The sequence below is a fragment of the Lithobates pipiens genome, unplaced genomic scaffold (genome assembly GCF_037356315.1).
Source record: "Lithobates pipiens isolate NorthernLeopardFrog02 unplaced genomic scaffold, aLitPip1_a1.2 Scaffold_22, whole genome shotgun sequence".
Lineage (NCBI taxonomy): Eukaryota > Metazoa > Chordata > Amphibia > Anura > Ranidae > Lithobates > Lithobates pipiens.
In genome coordinates, this window is record NW_027507784.1 from 57,262,504 (window position 1) to 57,279,522 (window position 17,019).

Below are 17,019 nucleotides of genomic sequence, written 5' to 3' on the forward strand. Positions count from 1 at the left end.
GTTTCAGGTTCTATTCTTTTATTATAGATTATATATGGCACTTTCATTCGTTTTCATAGTTAATTTAACATAAGGACTTATTTTATTAAAATCTGAACTGTTGGTAGCTATATAGCGCACAGTGTAATTTTTATTTTGTATTTCTGCATTCTGTAACAGACCTGTACTTGACCAGTGACATCTCAGCATTTACAGTGACATCTCAGCTGTTACAGAATGCAGAAAAAAATTAAATAAAAATCTGCTGTCCAATAGATTCCTTTCACCAGATGCTTATTTGTCTGGGGGAATCTGATTGACTGCCTGCATGGGTTTTTAAGCGAAAAGCCAACTGGCTGAAGATGACATTTCTCATCTCACAGTGCTCAGCTACACTGTGGGGGTTTAATCACTAAAAGTTTATGTGGGGTTTATTCACTAAATGTGAGTTTATTCGGTAAATGGTGATGCGGGTTTATTAACTATTTATATAACAATTTTTGTTAAATGAGTATAGTAGAGCTAGTAGAACTGCAATTGCCTACATAATGAGAATCAAATATGTAACTTGTGAATATGTAACCTGTGTGTATCTGGCTCCGATACTAGCCAGTGCCTCGCCAAGCACTGACCTCACGAATGTCCCTACTATGTACTTGAATTAAAAATTGTCTTGTGCCCTTTGTGTGAAATCCCTGGTGTTCCTGCCAGTTCCTCTGCTTTCTAATTAAATACTGACCACTCCAAGCAGAAAAACACACAGTGGTCAGTTCTCTAGCTATGTATGACAACTCAGCCTGCTCTCCTCCAATGATCAGACTTGTCATGACACTCCCCACACCCTGCACAGCCATTAACTGGGAAGACCTGCTGTTTCTTCTCCCCTAGGTCTTATGTAGCTGAAAAAGGAGGCAATGTGTTTTAAAGTGCTTTTAAAAAAAAAAAAAAAAAAAAAAAAAAAAAGGGGGGTGGGGAGTTCGGGGGGGTGGGAGATATTTATAATTTTTTTGTTCTAGCTATACACAAAATACTTTACATCACAGCCTCCAATAATGTATGTAAAGGGGAGCTGTGATGTGAAGGGGAACTGAGTACACTGATATAAAGGGGAGTCCGTGCTGTAAAGGGGGGCTGAGGGCAGATTCTGAATATCCCAATCCATCCAAACGGGAAAGTTAGAGGCCATGAAACCAGTCCCCACTGCTGTTATACAGTAAACAAAAAAATCCTTTCATCACCAAAAAGCAGTTCCTGAGCTTCAGGACAATTGACCTAGCCTGACTATGATCATATGATCATGCATTTGCTACTACCAGACAGGAGGATGTAAAATCTGCCTCCGTCCCAGTGGTCAGCCTGCAACATTGTAACTATATAGTAAGTCTCTGTAGCAAGGATGTATCTTTGTGCTATCTCAACCTAGGAACCTGGATTATACACAAAGGCTAAGTAAAGGCTATGCCAGGGGAAAATCATTTAGTAAGTTGGCAAAGTGAGTAGTGTGATCTCTGCAAGAAGAAATAAGTACCCAGAAGTGTTAAACATGAATACATGGAATACATGAACATAAAAAAAAAAAAAAAAAATTATATATATATATATATATATATATATATATATATATATATATATATATATATATATATATATATATATATATATATATATATATATATATATATATATATATATATATATATATGATTTGGGTGCTAGTTTCACTTTAGATACACTCGGGGGGAGGAAGGATTATTGAAAAGTAATACTAATTCACCTTATGTTCACCAATTCACCAGATGCAGATATGTTATAGGGACTCAGAAGGCCAATTCAATAAAGGTTGGGGGGGATACAAGACCAGTCACCCTGCACAAGGAGAGAGGGCAGCAGTGACCGGTCTTTATCACAGGAAGTTCCTACACAAGATACATTTCAGGTTGGATTACTGCACGGATCTGGAGAAAAAACAAATCTCACCAAGATTCAAAGAATACACATACCTCTGGTATTTATGTGGGGTTGATTTACTAAAACTGGAGTGTGCAACATGTGGTGCAGCTCTGCACAGAAACCAGTCAGCTTCCAAGGTTTTTTTATTTGGGGTCAAAGGCTAGTTGAACAAGCTGAAGTTAGAAGCGGATTGGCTACTATGCACAGCTGCATCAGATTTTGCACTCTCCAGTTTTACTAAATCAACCCCTATGTGTTTACCTCAGGGTTCAGCTTTAAGACCCCTTTCACACTGGGGTGTTTTGCAGGCGCTATAGTGTTAAAAATAGCACCTGCAAACTGCTGCTCCATTCACTCCAGTGTGAAAGCCCAAGGGCTTTCACACTGGAGCGTTGCACTGGCAGGGAGTCAGAAAAAGTCCTGCCAGCAGCTTCTTTGGAACGGTGAACTCATAGGTCTTCCACATTGAAATCAATGGGGCAGCGCTGTCATACTGCCAGCAAAATGCCGCCCCGCTAGCGGCCGAATAGCGATGCTAAAAATATCGCAGCTTTACCACTGATGCCCAGGGGGCGGCACAATGTGAAAGGGGTCTAAGTCTGCATAAATTGCTTTCAAAATACACACACAGAAAGAAACTAGAGTGGTGTCTGGTATTAGGAGTATCTAAGTGGCTGAGGGTATATGCTTTGTATGCCAGTTTATTAAGTGACAGGACTTCCTTTTCCTTTGCTTAAAGTGAACCTCTTAAATCACTTTTGAAAAATAGCAGCGCATTGCTATACGGGCGTACCTACCATCCTTAGCTCTAAGGCACTGATGCATCTTATGGATAGTTTTAGGAGATCCGACGTTATGTCACGAATGTGCTGCTCACTGTTCTCCTTGCTGGAAGCAGACATGGGAAAGCAAACCTTGCCTCTAACAAGATGGCTGCCACCACACAGACATAGTGCAGAAAAGGCATGGCATGTCAGCAATGGGGGAAGAAGTTGCTGCAGGGAGACAACACTGGTGACTAATCCTTTGCCTTTCATCCTGCTTTTTTTGGCTCAGCTTCCAGAGCTCCGATTTCAAATGGCTGTATATTGTGTGATTTTTTTTATCTATGTACGCAGGCTACATGTATGCTCACACAAACATATGCACACATACTGCAAGCAAGACGAAATTATACATTTCATAATAAAAAGGCAACGGTTTAATTTTCTTTACTAATTGAGAGAAACAAGAATGGATAAATGGCAAAACCCGTATTAAGAGCATCGTCTGTGGAAGATTTCTGTGTTTGTTAAATGGAAGCTGCTCTATTAGCCGATAAACACTCCCAATGAGCGAGCAGATCAGCACATATCAACAGTGAAATAAATTATGCACAGTGGCTGGTTCGCTGCAATGGCCATTTCGCAGTGTGGGATCGAGCAGAGTCATTAAAATGTGTACCTTACGCTGGCGACGCTTGGCGACTCCGCTCCCAGTCTGCATCTTTCTAGTTGATTGGCAACAATTTGTCTCTCCACCTCAAGCTCCCTGGTGAGCCGTTCAAATTGCAGCTCCTGGAATTTCAAGAAAATGAGAATGAAGCCTCAGGTGACGTGGAAACACAAGGATTCAAGTGAAGACAACAAGGTAGGACACAAAATAATCTGTCCCCTCCACTGCCTACCTCATTTTTGTAAACCCGCCTGCTGAACACATCTTGTAGGAGTTTATAAAGCAGTACTATTCACCTCAAACAGACATAAGCAGTCATTCATCTCAGCCATAATAAGTTAAGGTGAGCCAGACTGCTTGGGTAAATGCAGCATCCAGAAACAACCATTTATAACTACTGAAGTATAACAATAGAATATGAAACATTAGGTAACCCTCTGTGAATCGGACTTACCTGTGTGAAGAGCTTCAAAGAAGCAACCCACAGCCATCTGCATAACTAATTTCTGGAAGTGAAGCCTGGCCAGTACAGAGACCGGACATCTCCCTAGTACTCTACCAGAGAATGGCAGTTCCAATGATAGATTTTTCAGATAGGCTTTTATATATAAAAGCAGAACAAAAAAAGAAGGGAAAAAAAAAAAAAGAGAAAACTGACTTTAAAAGTTGCCACTATAATCCCAAATAGGAAAGCGGAATGGTCTCATATTTTGATAAAACTATATAATTTATTTCATCACATTAAAAAACACATATTAGAAAAAAAAGGTAATATGAATACACGGCAATATCTGGAAGTGTACAGTCCCTAAAAAGAGAACATATGAGGATGCTGAAACAAGAAAGTAGCAAATATATAAAGCAGAACTTCAGCCTCGTTCTCTTCTGTGATTTTCTTTTATAGTTTATCGCCTATTATTGTTGAAGCTTTTCCGTCAGTCAGATGATGTCATCTACTGCTTCTTCTGTTTGGGGGGGACAGGGGGGTAGCATCCTTCCAGGACATAGTTAACTTAAATTATATCGTGTGAGCACCACTCAGTTCTGGAGTACTATTAGCCCAACATGTGTGAGCACGTAATGCCCAGCGGGGAAGGAAGGGCATGGCTGGGTTTACAAGGAAATTGCATGAAGAGGACCTCCAGAGCTGGACCAAGGAGGAAATGAGGAAATTAAACATGCAGCTTTTTATAAAAAAATTAATACCCAGTGATCCTGCCAAGAAAGTAATTGTTCAGACACTTCCTGCTATGGGGTAACAACTGTTTCCCAACACGCCTGCGTTTTTAGCCTTTCACATACCATCCTTTTTCAGGATATAATCAGCCTATCCTGACAGATATGTGCAGGTATGCTCCACCAATGTCAGAAAGGAATGGACGTGCAGCTGAATCGCAAGCATGTAGACGGGAAGTGAATGAAAAACTCTGCAGAAGATCAAGTACACAGAGCTCTATAAAAATAAATGACACAAAAATATGAACAATTAGCAATTATGGGAAAGAAAATGGTGGCAATTGTTTACAGGCCCAGTGCTTTAGCAAGCTTAAAGAGGAGGTCCAGGCTTCTGAAAAAAGAAAGTCAGCAGTAAGGATGATCTCCGGCGTGTTCGCAATCCCCACCAGGAAGTTGGCACTGCGCTGATCACAGGCAGCGAGACATTGTCCCAATGCAGGGCTGCAGAGATCGGGAAATGTCTCCTCCCCCTATATAGATTAAAATAAATAAATAAATATATATATATATATATATATATATATATATATATATTGTTATGGGCCCTGTGTATCAATATTGTTTAATTGTTAGACCCCATGTACACGGGACGCCGAGGCAAGGCACTCTGAACAAATTTTTTTTGACACCTTGAAACCGGCGTCTAAAACGCCTGTTTAGCCATGCTTGCATGCCGCGTGTAACCGCATTTTCATCTAGAAGCGTTTATTAAGATTACCTCATTTAAGACCCTCCCCAAGCTCAAAAAACATTGTAACTATTTCAGCCATTTTGACCAGAGTGAGTAGCAGCAGCAGAGAGAGCAGTTGTCTACTTGTATTTGCCTCTATTTCTGTGCTTTTTTTGGAAATGGATCCCATAATGAGCATATGCGAGGAAATGCTCCTGACATTGCTCTTGATGAGGCTAGAATGACGTAGAAAATTGCGTGAGAGGTCCAGAGTCAGAGTTTGTCACTATTGGACCCATCCTTTGATTGCGCAGCGAATATCGGCAGGTTATTTGGATACAGCAATGGCAGTGGTGTATTGCATAAAGGGCTATATATGGTCTATGAATCATTGCCAGTAATTAAAATATTTCTAACTATTTTTATGTTTTTTCATTGTTTTCCATCATATTTTTGTCTCTTCAGGTCTGAAATATAGGGTACCTTTAAAACTGCATATAAACAAAAATGCGTCTAAAACGCCGATACCAGGTTTAGCCGCATTTGGTGTCTGAAGCGTGGAAATCTTCGGCGTCTGAACTCTGAACCCATTTTTTTGCTGTATAAAAACGGCAATAAACGAGACTGTGTACATGATCACATAGGATAACACTGAATGAGTTCAGGGGCAGTTGAAAAAAGCATCCAACTGCCTCTGAACGTACGTTTAACAGTGTCCCGTGTACATGGGGCCTAAGTTGCTAGACTTTTTTATTTTTTTTTCTTATTTACACAGCTCTCAGGGTTCTGAGCTGCAATTTGCCTGCAAAAGGTTCTCTATTGTTACCTGGTGTTGTGGACCCCTCTATGCGCTGACCATGATCCCCATATTAGTGTTTTCAGCACCCATAGTGGTCTTTGCTGACATGTTGATTTCAAAATCCCTAGGTTGGCTGTTGAGGCCTTGGTTATTTACCTTCCTGTCTGTCTTTCTCCTCAAACCTCCCTTCCTACTTTCAATTCTATCACCACTACAGGCCGCTCTATCCATTTTTACTATCTCCCTATCCCTCTCTGAGACCGCAAGCTCCCATCTCAATTATTCTTAATCTTATGTTATCTTCCAAATGGCTCCACAAATCTCCCTGCAGGTTTCCTCTCTAAATTGCAAAGGTTTTAACACCCCTGAAAAAAGGAGGCAAATCTTATATCATTTTCACAAACTCTGCACTCAAATCCTCCCTCAAGAAACCCACTTTAGATCTGATGCTATCCTGCGCCTCCTCCACAAGCACTGTTCTACATGGTTTCACAAAACGAACCTCTCTGCAAAGTCTAAGGGGGTCTCCATTGCCTTTCATGCTTCCTTCACCCCAGATGTTCTCGACTCGGCCATTGATCTGCTAGGCAGTTATATCTTTTTGAAACCGACATATATGCAATCAATTTTTACTAGTTAACCTGTATTCTCCTAACCAGGATCAACTGTGGTTCCTCTCCTCATTGACGTCCCACCAAAAATGGTTAAGCGCCATCAACGCTATCCTAGGGGCTGACCTCAATGCTGCCTTGATACCATGCTTAGACTCATCTACGGGTAAGTCCTGTGTCCCCAGCTTCCCTGACCAAAATTTGTTTTCCCTTTTCGGAGCCGTCGCTGGTAGATGCGTGGCAAGTGTTAAACCCCTCAAATAGACTATACATACTACTCTAGAGATGGTCTTGCAGTTCGCCCGGTGGTCGGTTTGCGGCGAATTTTGCATGTTCGCGATTCGCCAAACCGGCGGACTTCTGTCGCTGTTTGTGCGGTAGACATATGCGTTTAAATTGTGAAAGAACTTTGACCCACGATAACACATCCATCATGGGGTACAGGACAGCCAATTGAGACATTTCAGCACATGGACAATAGGACATTCTCTCTACCTTCTAAATAGACCTCATCTGGTGGCCATTTTACAGTCTTTTGTCAGTGTAGGGAGAGGTTGCTGTGTGGAGCAGGGGCAGACTTTAGTGACACAAATCGCTAGCTATTAGGTCCACAAAAGTCCTTTTAAGGACTGGTATAGGTGTACAGTATATAGGGTTCTGGTGCACTGCTGCTGACTGCTGATTTCTGTAACTACTCCCTCACACATTCCTCAAATAGCCGTATAGACTACATTCTGATCTCATTGAATACCTGGCCCAAGCCATCAGAATGAACCCCAGCATACACGGAGTACATACCCCCTTGTCGCATTGTAAACTCTCCCTGTGTGCAGGTGACCTCCTCCTCCAACCTCACATCAGCATTCCCTCCATACTGACTGAGATCCACAGGTTTGGTTTGTTCAGCAACTATAAACTAAATATTTCCAAAACAGAAGCCTTGAACCTTCTCCCTGACACAATCCACTCTCTTCGCTCAAGACCAACTTTCGATTTCAGTGGCAATCCAAATCAATCTCATACTTAGGCACCGCAATGCCTGCTCATATACCAGATGTATATGCCCTGAATTTTAGTCCACTACTTACAAAACTTAGACGCCTCACAGAGAGCAGGTTTGACCTCCCTGTGTGTCTTGGTTGGGACGCATGAACGTCTTAAAAATGGACATACATCCCAAACTGTTATACTTATTTCAGGCTCTACAGATAACATTTCAGTCTGCCTTTTTCTGCACTGTCTACTCTATGGCTATTCGCTTTGTCTGGCATGGGAATCATCCTAGACTAAAACAAATTTCTATGCTGTTCAAAAGCTAACGGCAGGGTAAGCTTACCAGACTGGGCTCTAGCGAACCTCCGAAATAGTCTCCCGCATCCTAGAAAGGTTCCCCCGCCCACTGGCTAAAGCCTTCACTTTGGTGGAACAAGACATGTCCCCGGTCGTCCTTCATGCCTTATGGGGCTACGACCTGGCCTACAAATCTCTTACCAACTTTATCCCCTGTAACAATTGACGCACTTTACATTTTGTACCATAGGAGAGATGGATACTCTTTGTCCACTGAAACCAGCCCGCTCACCCCCCTATTTGATAACCTGGCCCTACCAGAGGGCAGAGCTGCCCCAACCATAGGCACCTACAGTAGATACACATGGCCCGCGGCCATGCTTATGGAGGAGAAGCAAGCCAAAGCCCTGGATAAATGGGACAAATTCTATACTACCTCCAAGTCAGAGAAATTAAAACATAGAATCCCTTCAATAGGAACTCCCTGTGAGCCCCACCAAAACAGCATTTAGAATTCCTGCTTCTGCCTTCCCTATTTGAAGCGCCCCTTGAACAGAGCTTACTGTCTCCCCCCCCCCCCCACCCCCTCTTTCTATATATTCTTTATGTTTTTCCTTACCATCTATCACTTTCTTATCTAAACATCTCTCGGTTTAACGCAATTTAATTTTGGAACTACCAGTATTCTAGTTCCTTACATGTGAACATTACAACTCAATAGCATTCAAAATTATCATGTGTACACCACTGTTTGTGCACCCAGAAGTTCTGGATATTATCCGCATACTTCCCTATTATTGTGTTGATAACAAAACTTCTATTAGTGTAGTGTATTAATGTCTTCCACATATTCATTTATGCTGTATAGAATACTTTGTTAACTACACAACCCGATAATCAGCGCATTGATTATCAGTGCAGACCCATCATTGATGCCCACTTCAGATCACCAGAGATGCCCATTCAGACAACCAGATGAGCCTACCAGGGGTGCCCATCAATGATGCCTGCCAGTGCCCCCTATGAGGGCCCATCAGTGCTGATTATCAAGTTAATTGGGATATCTTCTACTTAACCTTTGCACCTGTTTGTAAACCTTAACTGTCTGGTGTTTATGTATCATCTATCAAAAAGAAAAAAACAAAAAGGTCGGACTTTATATGAGGCACGAGATTGCATTTTTCTCTGATCCATTCATCCTTCAATTTTTGTTATTTTGATTATTCATTTACCAAATTATTCTCTCATTATAATACTATTATTTCTTGATTTATGGTAAGTGGTCTCTGTTGGACCAGACCACCTGCCGTCTGGGTTGTCCTCCTTTCTGGGAGCTGTGATGTGCCTGGCGCCCCCCCCCCCCCCCGCTTGAGGGGGCGTGGACTGCACGTCAGCGTCACGCCTCCCAGGTTGGACGTGCGACGCTCGTTTGGGAGCCGGTGTTCTGCCGTATAGTGTCCGGCCATGAAATAGTGTCCTCCTCATACTGCGCATGCGCAGTACGGAGCAGACGAAGCTTCGGAAAATCTCCGAAGCTGAACGGCGCCATCGCCGTGAGTGGAGGTGGTAGCCCCACCATCCAAGCGGACATAGGGTTGTGAGTATTAAAGGTCCCCTCGCGGGCAAGCTTCGCTCGCCACGCTTCGGGCTTGGCATCGCTTCGCTCGGCTTTTTATTCCTACTCTATGTCCACTTGGATAGTGGGGATAGGACCTGGACTCACGGCGCAGGCGCCGTTCATCCTCAGCAATTTTCGGAATCTGTGTTCTGCGCATGCGCAGTACACAACGGACACTATCCGATGGAGGACGTTATTTGATAAGACACCGGTGTGCCCATGCCCGAGGTTTCCACGCTCGCGGGCAGTATGGGGATCGTTGGAGGGTCGAGTATTGGTCGCTTGACCCGGCCCCTCCCCCCTCTGTTCTGCTGCGTTGGAGTGACACCGGCAGCGTCATTGTCCTTGCGCTTACATAGGCATCTCCCGGGCGGGCTTTGGCACGCAGGGCTCCCTCTCAATGCTTCACATGCTGGTCAGGACTCGCTCCTTTTCCGTCACTTTTATTTATTTTAGGTAATCAGTCTTTCACGTTATTTTTTCCTTTGGTCCTCACTTACACTTCTTGTCCTCCACTGATGCTTGTCGGTCGTTCTTAACCTTCTTCACCTTATTCAGCCCTGGCTGTCAGCCTCTACCACTGGTTCACTCACCACGTATCATTCAATATTCAAACACTTCTTCTCTCTGTTTTCTCACAGTGCTGTGTTTTTTCTTGTTCAGCCTCACTGGTGCTTGTCAGTAGTTTTCACACCTGTTCGCTCTCCCTTTTCAGAGTTTTTTCCCCATTTAGTTATCTACACTTTTTTTCTTTTCTGTGCAGTACTAATTGGCTCCACTTTAAACTTCCAATCATTTGTAGGTAGCCTTGCGTGTCCACACCCACCCTGGTGGACGCCAGTTGGGGCTCCCTGATGAGTTCAAAAGCTCAAAAAAATAGCTCAAAACTGTTTTATAAGAGCCGTACAGGTATGGTTTGGCCCTTGGAATTGAGCAGAATACACATGTGGTTAATTTATCTGCTCACTTGATCTATTTAGTTTTAAATGTTGCCCCTTTTGGGTTTTTCTTATGAAATCCTTTCCGGGGCGGCCACATTTATACCATATTAATTTTGTTTTTGCCATATATATATATATATTTATAGGCAAAAATTATCTTTATATTTTTATATCCTTTATTAAATGTACATTTTGGGTTGAATTTTGGAGATGTTTCAATTTATATTTTATTTTTCCTTAACTTTTGTGTGCTAAATCCATGTTATTTATGGGGTGGCCGCTTTTGGCAGCACTAGTCATTGTCAATTTCCCTAAACCAATATGGCGTTTTCTGTCTCAGCTTCGGGGTCAAACCGAGGCATGGTTTATTGTTTGCATTATATAAGCGGTGCGTCAGGACGCCGCCCGTACCCCGTGACCACGTCCTATCGTGACGAAACGCGTAGGGAGGAGGAGCGACGTCCTGACGCCACCATCTCGTGTTGTATGTTTACGGTATAACGGGCGCGAATCGAGTCCGGCCGGCTCGGTTTCGCTGAAACGATCGTTTTTATCTTCATTTCTGTAAGTGCGCATTTGTCTCTTACGTTCGATTAAAGATATATTTGGGTTTTGCACTATTGTGAGTCTTTTACCTTTTATGCTAATCTGTGAACGGGAGCAAATCGAGAGGCGAACGGATTCTGAAGTTTCTTCACATCCATTCGTGGAAACCCTGGACTGGGGGAATCAGTCACCTGCTCTATATGGTTCTCTATGACAAAGAACCACTCATTTTTGGTAAGCAGCAGTAATATCTTTGGTGGAGGTTAAGCACGAGTCACGTTCGTTTTGGATCTTTATGTTGTCACCATTTCACTGCGGAATACCTTGCAAATAGAGACTGTATATGGACTTTTTGAACATTGCAAACACTTTATGTTATGTTCACAATTAATTTCTATATCCATGTTTCCCTAATGGTTTAAGACAACGGAACAGTGGATTTTATATTGTTTGCTATTTTCACAGGGTTAACATCATAATATGATTGTTTATATTACTTAAGGGTCTTCATTCATTATTCTGATACCTAATACGATTTTTATTTTTAGGTATAGTTGGTATACATATATATTTTGTATCCATATTTATTTGTTTAGGTTTAATTAATATATTTTCTCTTTGAACATTCACTGACTGTCATTTAGGGCTCTTTTGGGAAACTATATTAAGGTGTATTTGTTATTTTTTCTATATAGGATAGATACACCATTAAGTCAATGTTTTTATGAGTCTTTTCATGTAAACGTATTTTCTTAATTTTTTGTAGCGCAACCCACCCTTTTTTCCTCCCTGATGAGTTGCCTGCCGCGGCTCCCGTTGGGGGATATATATCTCAGATGTTTGTTGTTGCTCGGTACTACACCACCACCATTCAAATTTCAGTGATTCAACAGGTATCTGGTTGGAGATTTTTTTCCCGACCACTATACATTTTGATACATATTTAATTCTATAATTTTTACTTTATAGTTTCATCTTGTGCTTGCTCCTGACAAGTGGCCCCCTAGCCACGTAATGCATAGAGCTGCCACTTATTTTTTCAATATTACTCTAAAGAAGTTTATCCTGAATACCCCTTCTTTTTGGACCAATGAGGTCAAAGGCTTTGCAAGTAACACTTTGTATTACTGTTTTATCTACATTATTGATGGTGAACCTTGGAATATTATTGTTCATTATACCATTTGGATATTTATTTTACCATGTGATATTAAGTGATCTCATGTACTGTATTACCATTATACTGTTACATTTTTATATCCGTGTTTACCTAGTTGTATCTTGTGGTTATCAATAAAAATCCAAGTATGTTCACCAAACTACTCTTTTGCAATCTTGTGCCTCATATAAAGTCCCACCTTTTTGTTCCTTTTTCTTTTTGATTCATGATAGGGATGGAAACGTGTGACCTTACCAGGTCACAATTTTAAAGTCCCAAGGGATGGAATTACTGGCCTCACCAGACCATGTGTTCAGAAATTCCCTAAACATATATTCTTTTGTCCGCAATATGTACCATCTATGTCTATAATTAAGAGCAATTTTGTTTGGGGGAAAAAAAATATATGTGGGTTTTTATATTGCAATTAGTGTATAAACAGTCAATATGTGAGCTCTCATGTGGATGCAATGAGCAGGCTAGCTATTGAGCCATGAAGAGCAGAAAAGAACCATCAAAAGACCTGCATAATAAGGTAATGGAACTTTATATAGATGGAAAAGGATATAAAAAGATATTCAAAGCCTTGAATATGCCAGTCAGTACTGTTCAATCACTTATTTAAGAACTGGAACATTTGTCATGTAGACTAAGAAAATTTGCAGCCACAACTGCCAGAAGAACTGTTGGGGATACACAGAAAAACCCACAGGTAACCTCAGGAGGAATACAGACTGCTCTGGAAAAAAAGACAGCGTGGTTGTTTCAAGAAGCGCAATACGTGAAAAATGAGCTGCATGGACAAGTTTCCAGAAAGAAGGCTTTACTGCACCAATAATACAAAAAAGTCCAGTTACAAAATGACCAACGTCTCACATATTCTGGCACACTGTAATCTGGACTAACAAGACCAAAAATAGGATTTTTGACTTACCGTAAAATCTGTTTCTCTTAAGTTCAATGACAAATACGGCACTTATTGAGAACCATAGGTTAAATTGTATACACATTTATATATATATATATATATATATATATATACATATACATATATACATATACATACATATACATACATATATACATATGTACACATATATACACATACATATATACACACACACACACTTTTTTTATTGAGGATTTTATAGTTTGGTTCAGCATATTGGTTTAAGGATTTTATTGATTGCTTTTTTTCTCACCATATAAACTTTTTACCATATCCTGCAAAAAAGCACTTTATTTGGAATATTGTATGTATTTTAACACTATCACTTTATTGCTGTTATATAGCACATTTTGTTTCACTAATTGGATTTGAAGTTTGAAAGTGCAGCGTACTTTAGAATATTGTATTACCAAGACTGCATGCCATGACTGATGCTTCATACACAGTATGAAGAAATAAGGGTATACAGACTTTTGAACAGGGGTCATTTAGCTTGTTTACTCATTGCCATATTTTGTTTTACGATTGTAACATTCTGTTATGACCTACAGTTGAATAAGGAACCCATAAGAAATAAGAAATGTGTTTTGCCTGCTCACTTATGTTTATTTTAAAGTGAAAGTAAACTTCCATCTCTAACTTTAAAGGAGTTGTAAAGGTAAATTTTTTTTCACCTTAATGCATTAAGGTGAAAAAACATTCGACAGTGCCTGCACCCCCAGCGCCCCCGTTTTACTTAGCTCACCCCTGAAAGTCCCGTGCTCGTCCCCTGACGTCCTTTCCACCGTTCAGCCTGACCGCTGATTGGCTGGAGTGGATGGATGGAAAGCAGCGCAGCCATTGGCTCGCGCTGCTGTCAATCACATACACCGTCGCGGAGCGCCGGGGCCGTGTGATACAGCAAGCGGCTATAGCCGCCGGCTGTATCACGGGAGCGCGCCGCAGATGCTTCTCACCATGCGAGGGAGCTCGCATGAACGCGAGAAGCACCTGCGGGAGGAAGCCGAGACAGCCGCCGAGGGACCCCAGAAGAGCAGGTTCGGGGCCACTCTGTGCAAAACGAGCTGCACAGTGGAGGTAACAAGGCTTACCTATTGGTAGTGTAAATATCTAGCCAATATTTACTGTACATGCAGCCAGTGACTTCACTGGTGCATGCGCTCTGAAAGAACGGCCACCTGTGCCTTGCTCTCAAAGCCCTGTGCCATGAACGGCGGCTCCCATGTGCATCCGCAGGAGTGACGTCATTGCGGCTCCAGCCAGTCAAAGAGCCGGAGTCGGCAAACTCGGAAGCAAATCAGCACTGGTAGAGCTTTGTTTTAAGGCAAGTAATGTGCTAGTAAGATGCAAACTAGCACATTACACCTTTAAATTGCAGGGTAAATAAAAAAAAAAAAAAAAAAAAAAAGTGTCCAGCAGTTTACAACTGGTGCATGGTACATACTATCACCAATTCTCCAAGTTTATGAAAACTTTTGAGCGCAACTGACTAATCAAAATGTGTTTCTGTTCTAGGTAAAAGAAAGGCTGAGATCCTTGCCTATTTGTAGGATTAACATGATCATCAGTGGTTTATCTAGAAAGCAAGATCATGCCACATAGTTTGCTGACTTGTATCATCTGACTACAATACAGGGTTTGAATACAAACAGTATTGAGAAGCACATGGGTGATTATATCACAAAGGACTGTACATGTTATACATCTTATGTGTTTCAATATGAATATACAGTGGTTTGGTTGAAGCAGCGCTTTAAAAAGCAATAGTGTTTCAGTTATTAAGCCATTATGAAGAACACATTGGCTTAGCGTCCCTATAAGCCAGCACAAGGCAATGGTTTAGCAGTAAAACAGCAGCGCATCCATAGAAATTATTATAAACTGTTGCCATTCTGTTACATCTTGTCTTAAAAAATGTCTCCCTTAGAGAAGTCTTTATTGAGGTGAGGTTTAAAAATGTCACAGAGTATTATATTCAGCGGTAATATAATCCATTTTATGCACTAGACTCTGTATCACAGTGCAAACAATAAGCATGTATTTTAAGATTAGCCTGTCTGCTCATTACACTCGCTCTGGACCTTGGCTTGAAAACGCAAGCAAAATATAAAAAAGCAATCAAATTAATCTTCCCCGCTCCACATAAACCTCCCCCCCCCCCCCTTCATAACATGGATATTTGCATAAATCAGCCAAGTCGTCCAAATCTCCACCCATTACTGTCACTGATTCATTCATGTACAGCCTTGTGGCTGGGAGAGATAGCTGAAATTCAGCGGAGGTGGCTGCAGCTGTACGGAGGACGCACAATACAGAATGCAATATTTTATCCAAATCATCTCCTGCCATTGCGTAAACACTGCGGTACTTAAAACCAGAGGGTCATTAAGGGATCGCAAGAAGAGCTACAATGTTACAGTGAATCTGTCATATAGGAAAGCAAAAGCCATTTCTGTTGCAAAGTAGACAAAAATATAGAAAGGCTTCAATGTTTTAAATTCACATCTGTAACAATCAGCAGTTTTTTTTAACCAGTTCATATCTAGGCTAATTCTGACACTTTGCTCCTACATGTAAAAAATCGTTTTTGCTTGAAAATTACTTAGAACCCCCCAAACATACACAAGGATTGTTTTCTTAGAATAGGCCCTATAGAATAAAATTATGGATGTTTCAATTTTTTGTGTCACACAATTTTTTATGAGAAAAAAAACAAACAAACACTAAAGTAAGCCCAATTGTTTTGTATAATGTGAAAGATGTTACACTGAGTAAATAGATACCTAATATGTCATACTTTAAAATTGCGCCTGCCCGTGGAATGGCGACAAACTACAGTGCTTCAAATTCTTCATTTTCCATTCTTAACCACTTGCTTACTGGGCACTTAAACCCTCGTCCTGCCCTGACCAATTTTCAGCTTTCAGCGCTGATGCACATTGACAATTGCGCGGCCATACAACACTGTACCCAAATTAAATTTTTATGATTATTTCCAACAAATAGAGCTTTCTTTTGGTGGTATTTAATTACAGCTGGGAGTTTTAGTTTTTGCTAAACAAACAAAAAAAGATGCAAAAATAAATAAATAATGTTTAATAGTTTGTTATAAAATTTTGCAAACAGGTAATTTTTCTCCTTCATTGAAATGCGCTGATGAGGCGACGCTGGTGGGCACTGTTGGGCACAGTTAAGGCGGCACTAATGGGCACAGATAAGGCAGCACTGATGGGCAAAGATGGGCACGGATGGGTACCACTGATAGATGGGACTGATGGGCACTGGTAGATGACACTGATGGGCACGGATGTGTGGCACTGAGCTGCAGCACTGTTGAGGCAGATTGAGGGCACTGATAGGTGGCAATGTGGGCACTAATTGGTGGCACTTTTCCCATACTTTAGGTGGCACTGGCATGGGGCAGGTGGGCAGTGATGCGCTGGCCCCAGCTCGCTGTGATCGGGACTTAAGTCCCTCTCACGGCCGCCAGTGATCGGCTTTTTTTTCTCCTCACGCTGTCAGCGCAAGGAAGAAAAATAGCCGATTACCGGCTCTGTTGTGATCACATGATCAGCTGTCATTGGCTGACAGCTGATCACGTGGTAAGGGGTTGGGATCGACCCCTTGCTCCAATCTGTGATCAGGCGAGTCTCAGACTTGCTGATCACGGGACGCGCAGGCCGCTCGTGCACGGGACGACGTCAATAGACGTAGTCCCAGCAAAGCAGGTCCGCGCTGTAGCCGTCATTCGACTATAGCGCGGATCTCAAGCGGTTAAGGCGACACCTTAAATGCCTTTACAAATTCAGAGTTATAAAGCAGGTCCGGCACTCTGAC

At 41.6% G+C, this 17,019-nt stretch overlaps 1 protein-coding gene across 8 annotated transcripts in view; it reads right to left on the reverse strand.

Moving 5' to 3' along the window:
• Positions 1-17,019, reverse strand: part of PKP4 (plakophilin 4) — a 474,949-nt gene that overhangs the window by 247,051 nt on the left and 210,879 nt on the right. For all 8 annotated transcript variants that reach the window (XM_077447646.1, XM_077447645.1, XM_077447649.1 and 5 more), the window contains exon 3: positions 3,373-3,485. In XM_077447646.1, the coding sequence (XP_077303772.1) occupies positions 3,373-3,485 (113 nt within the window). The remainder of the gene's footprint in view (positions 1-3,372; positions 3,486-17,019) is intronic.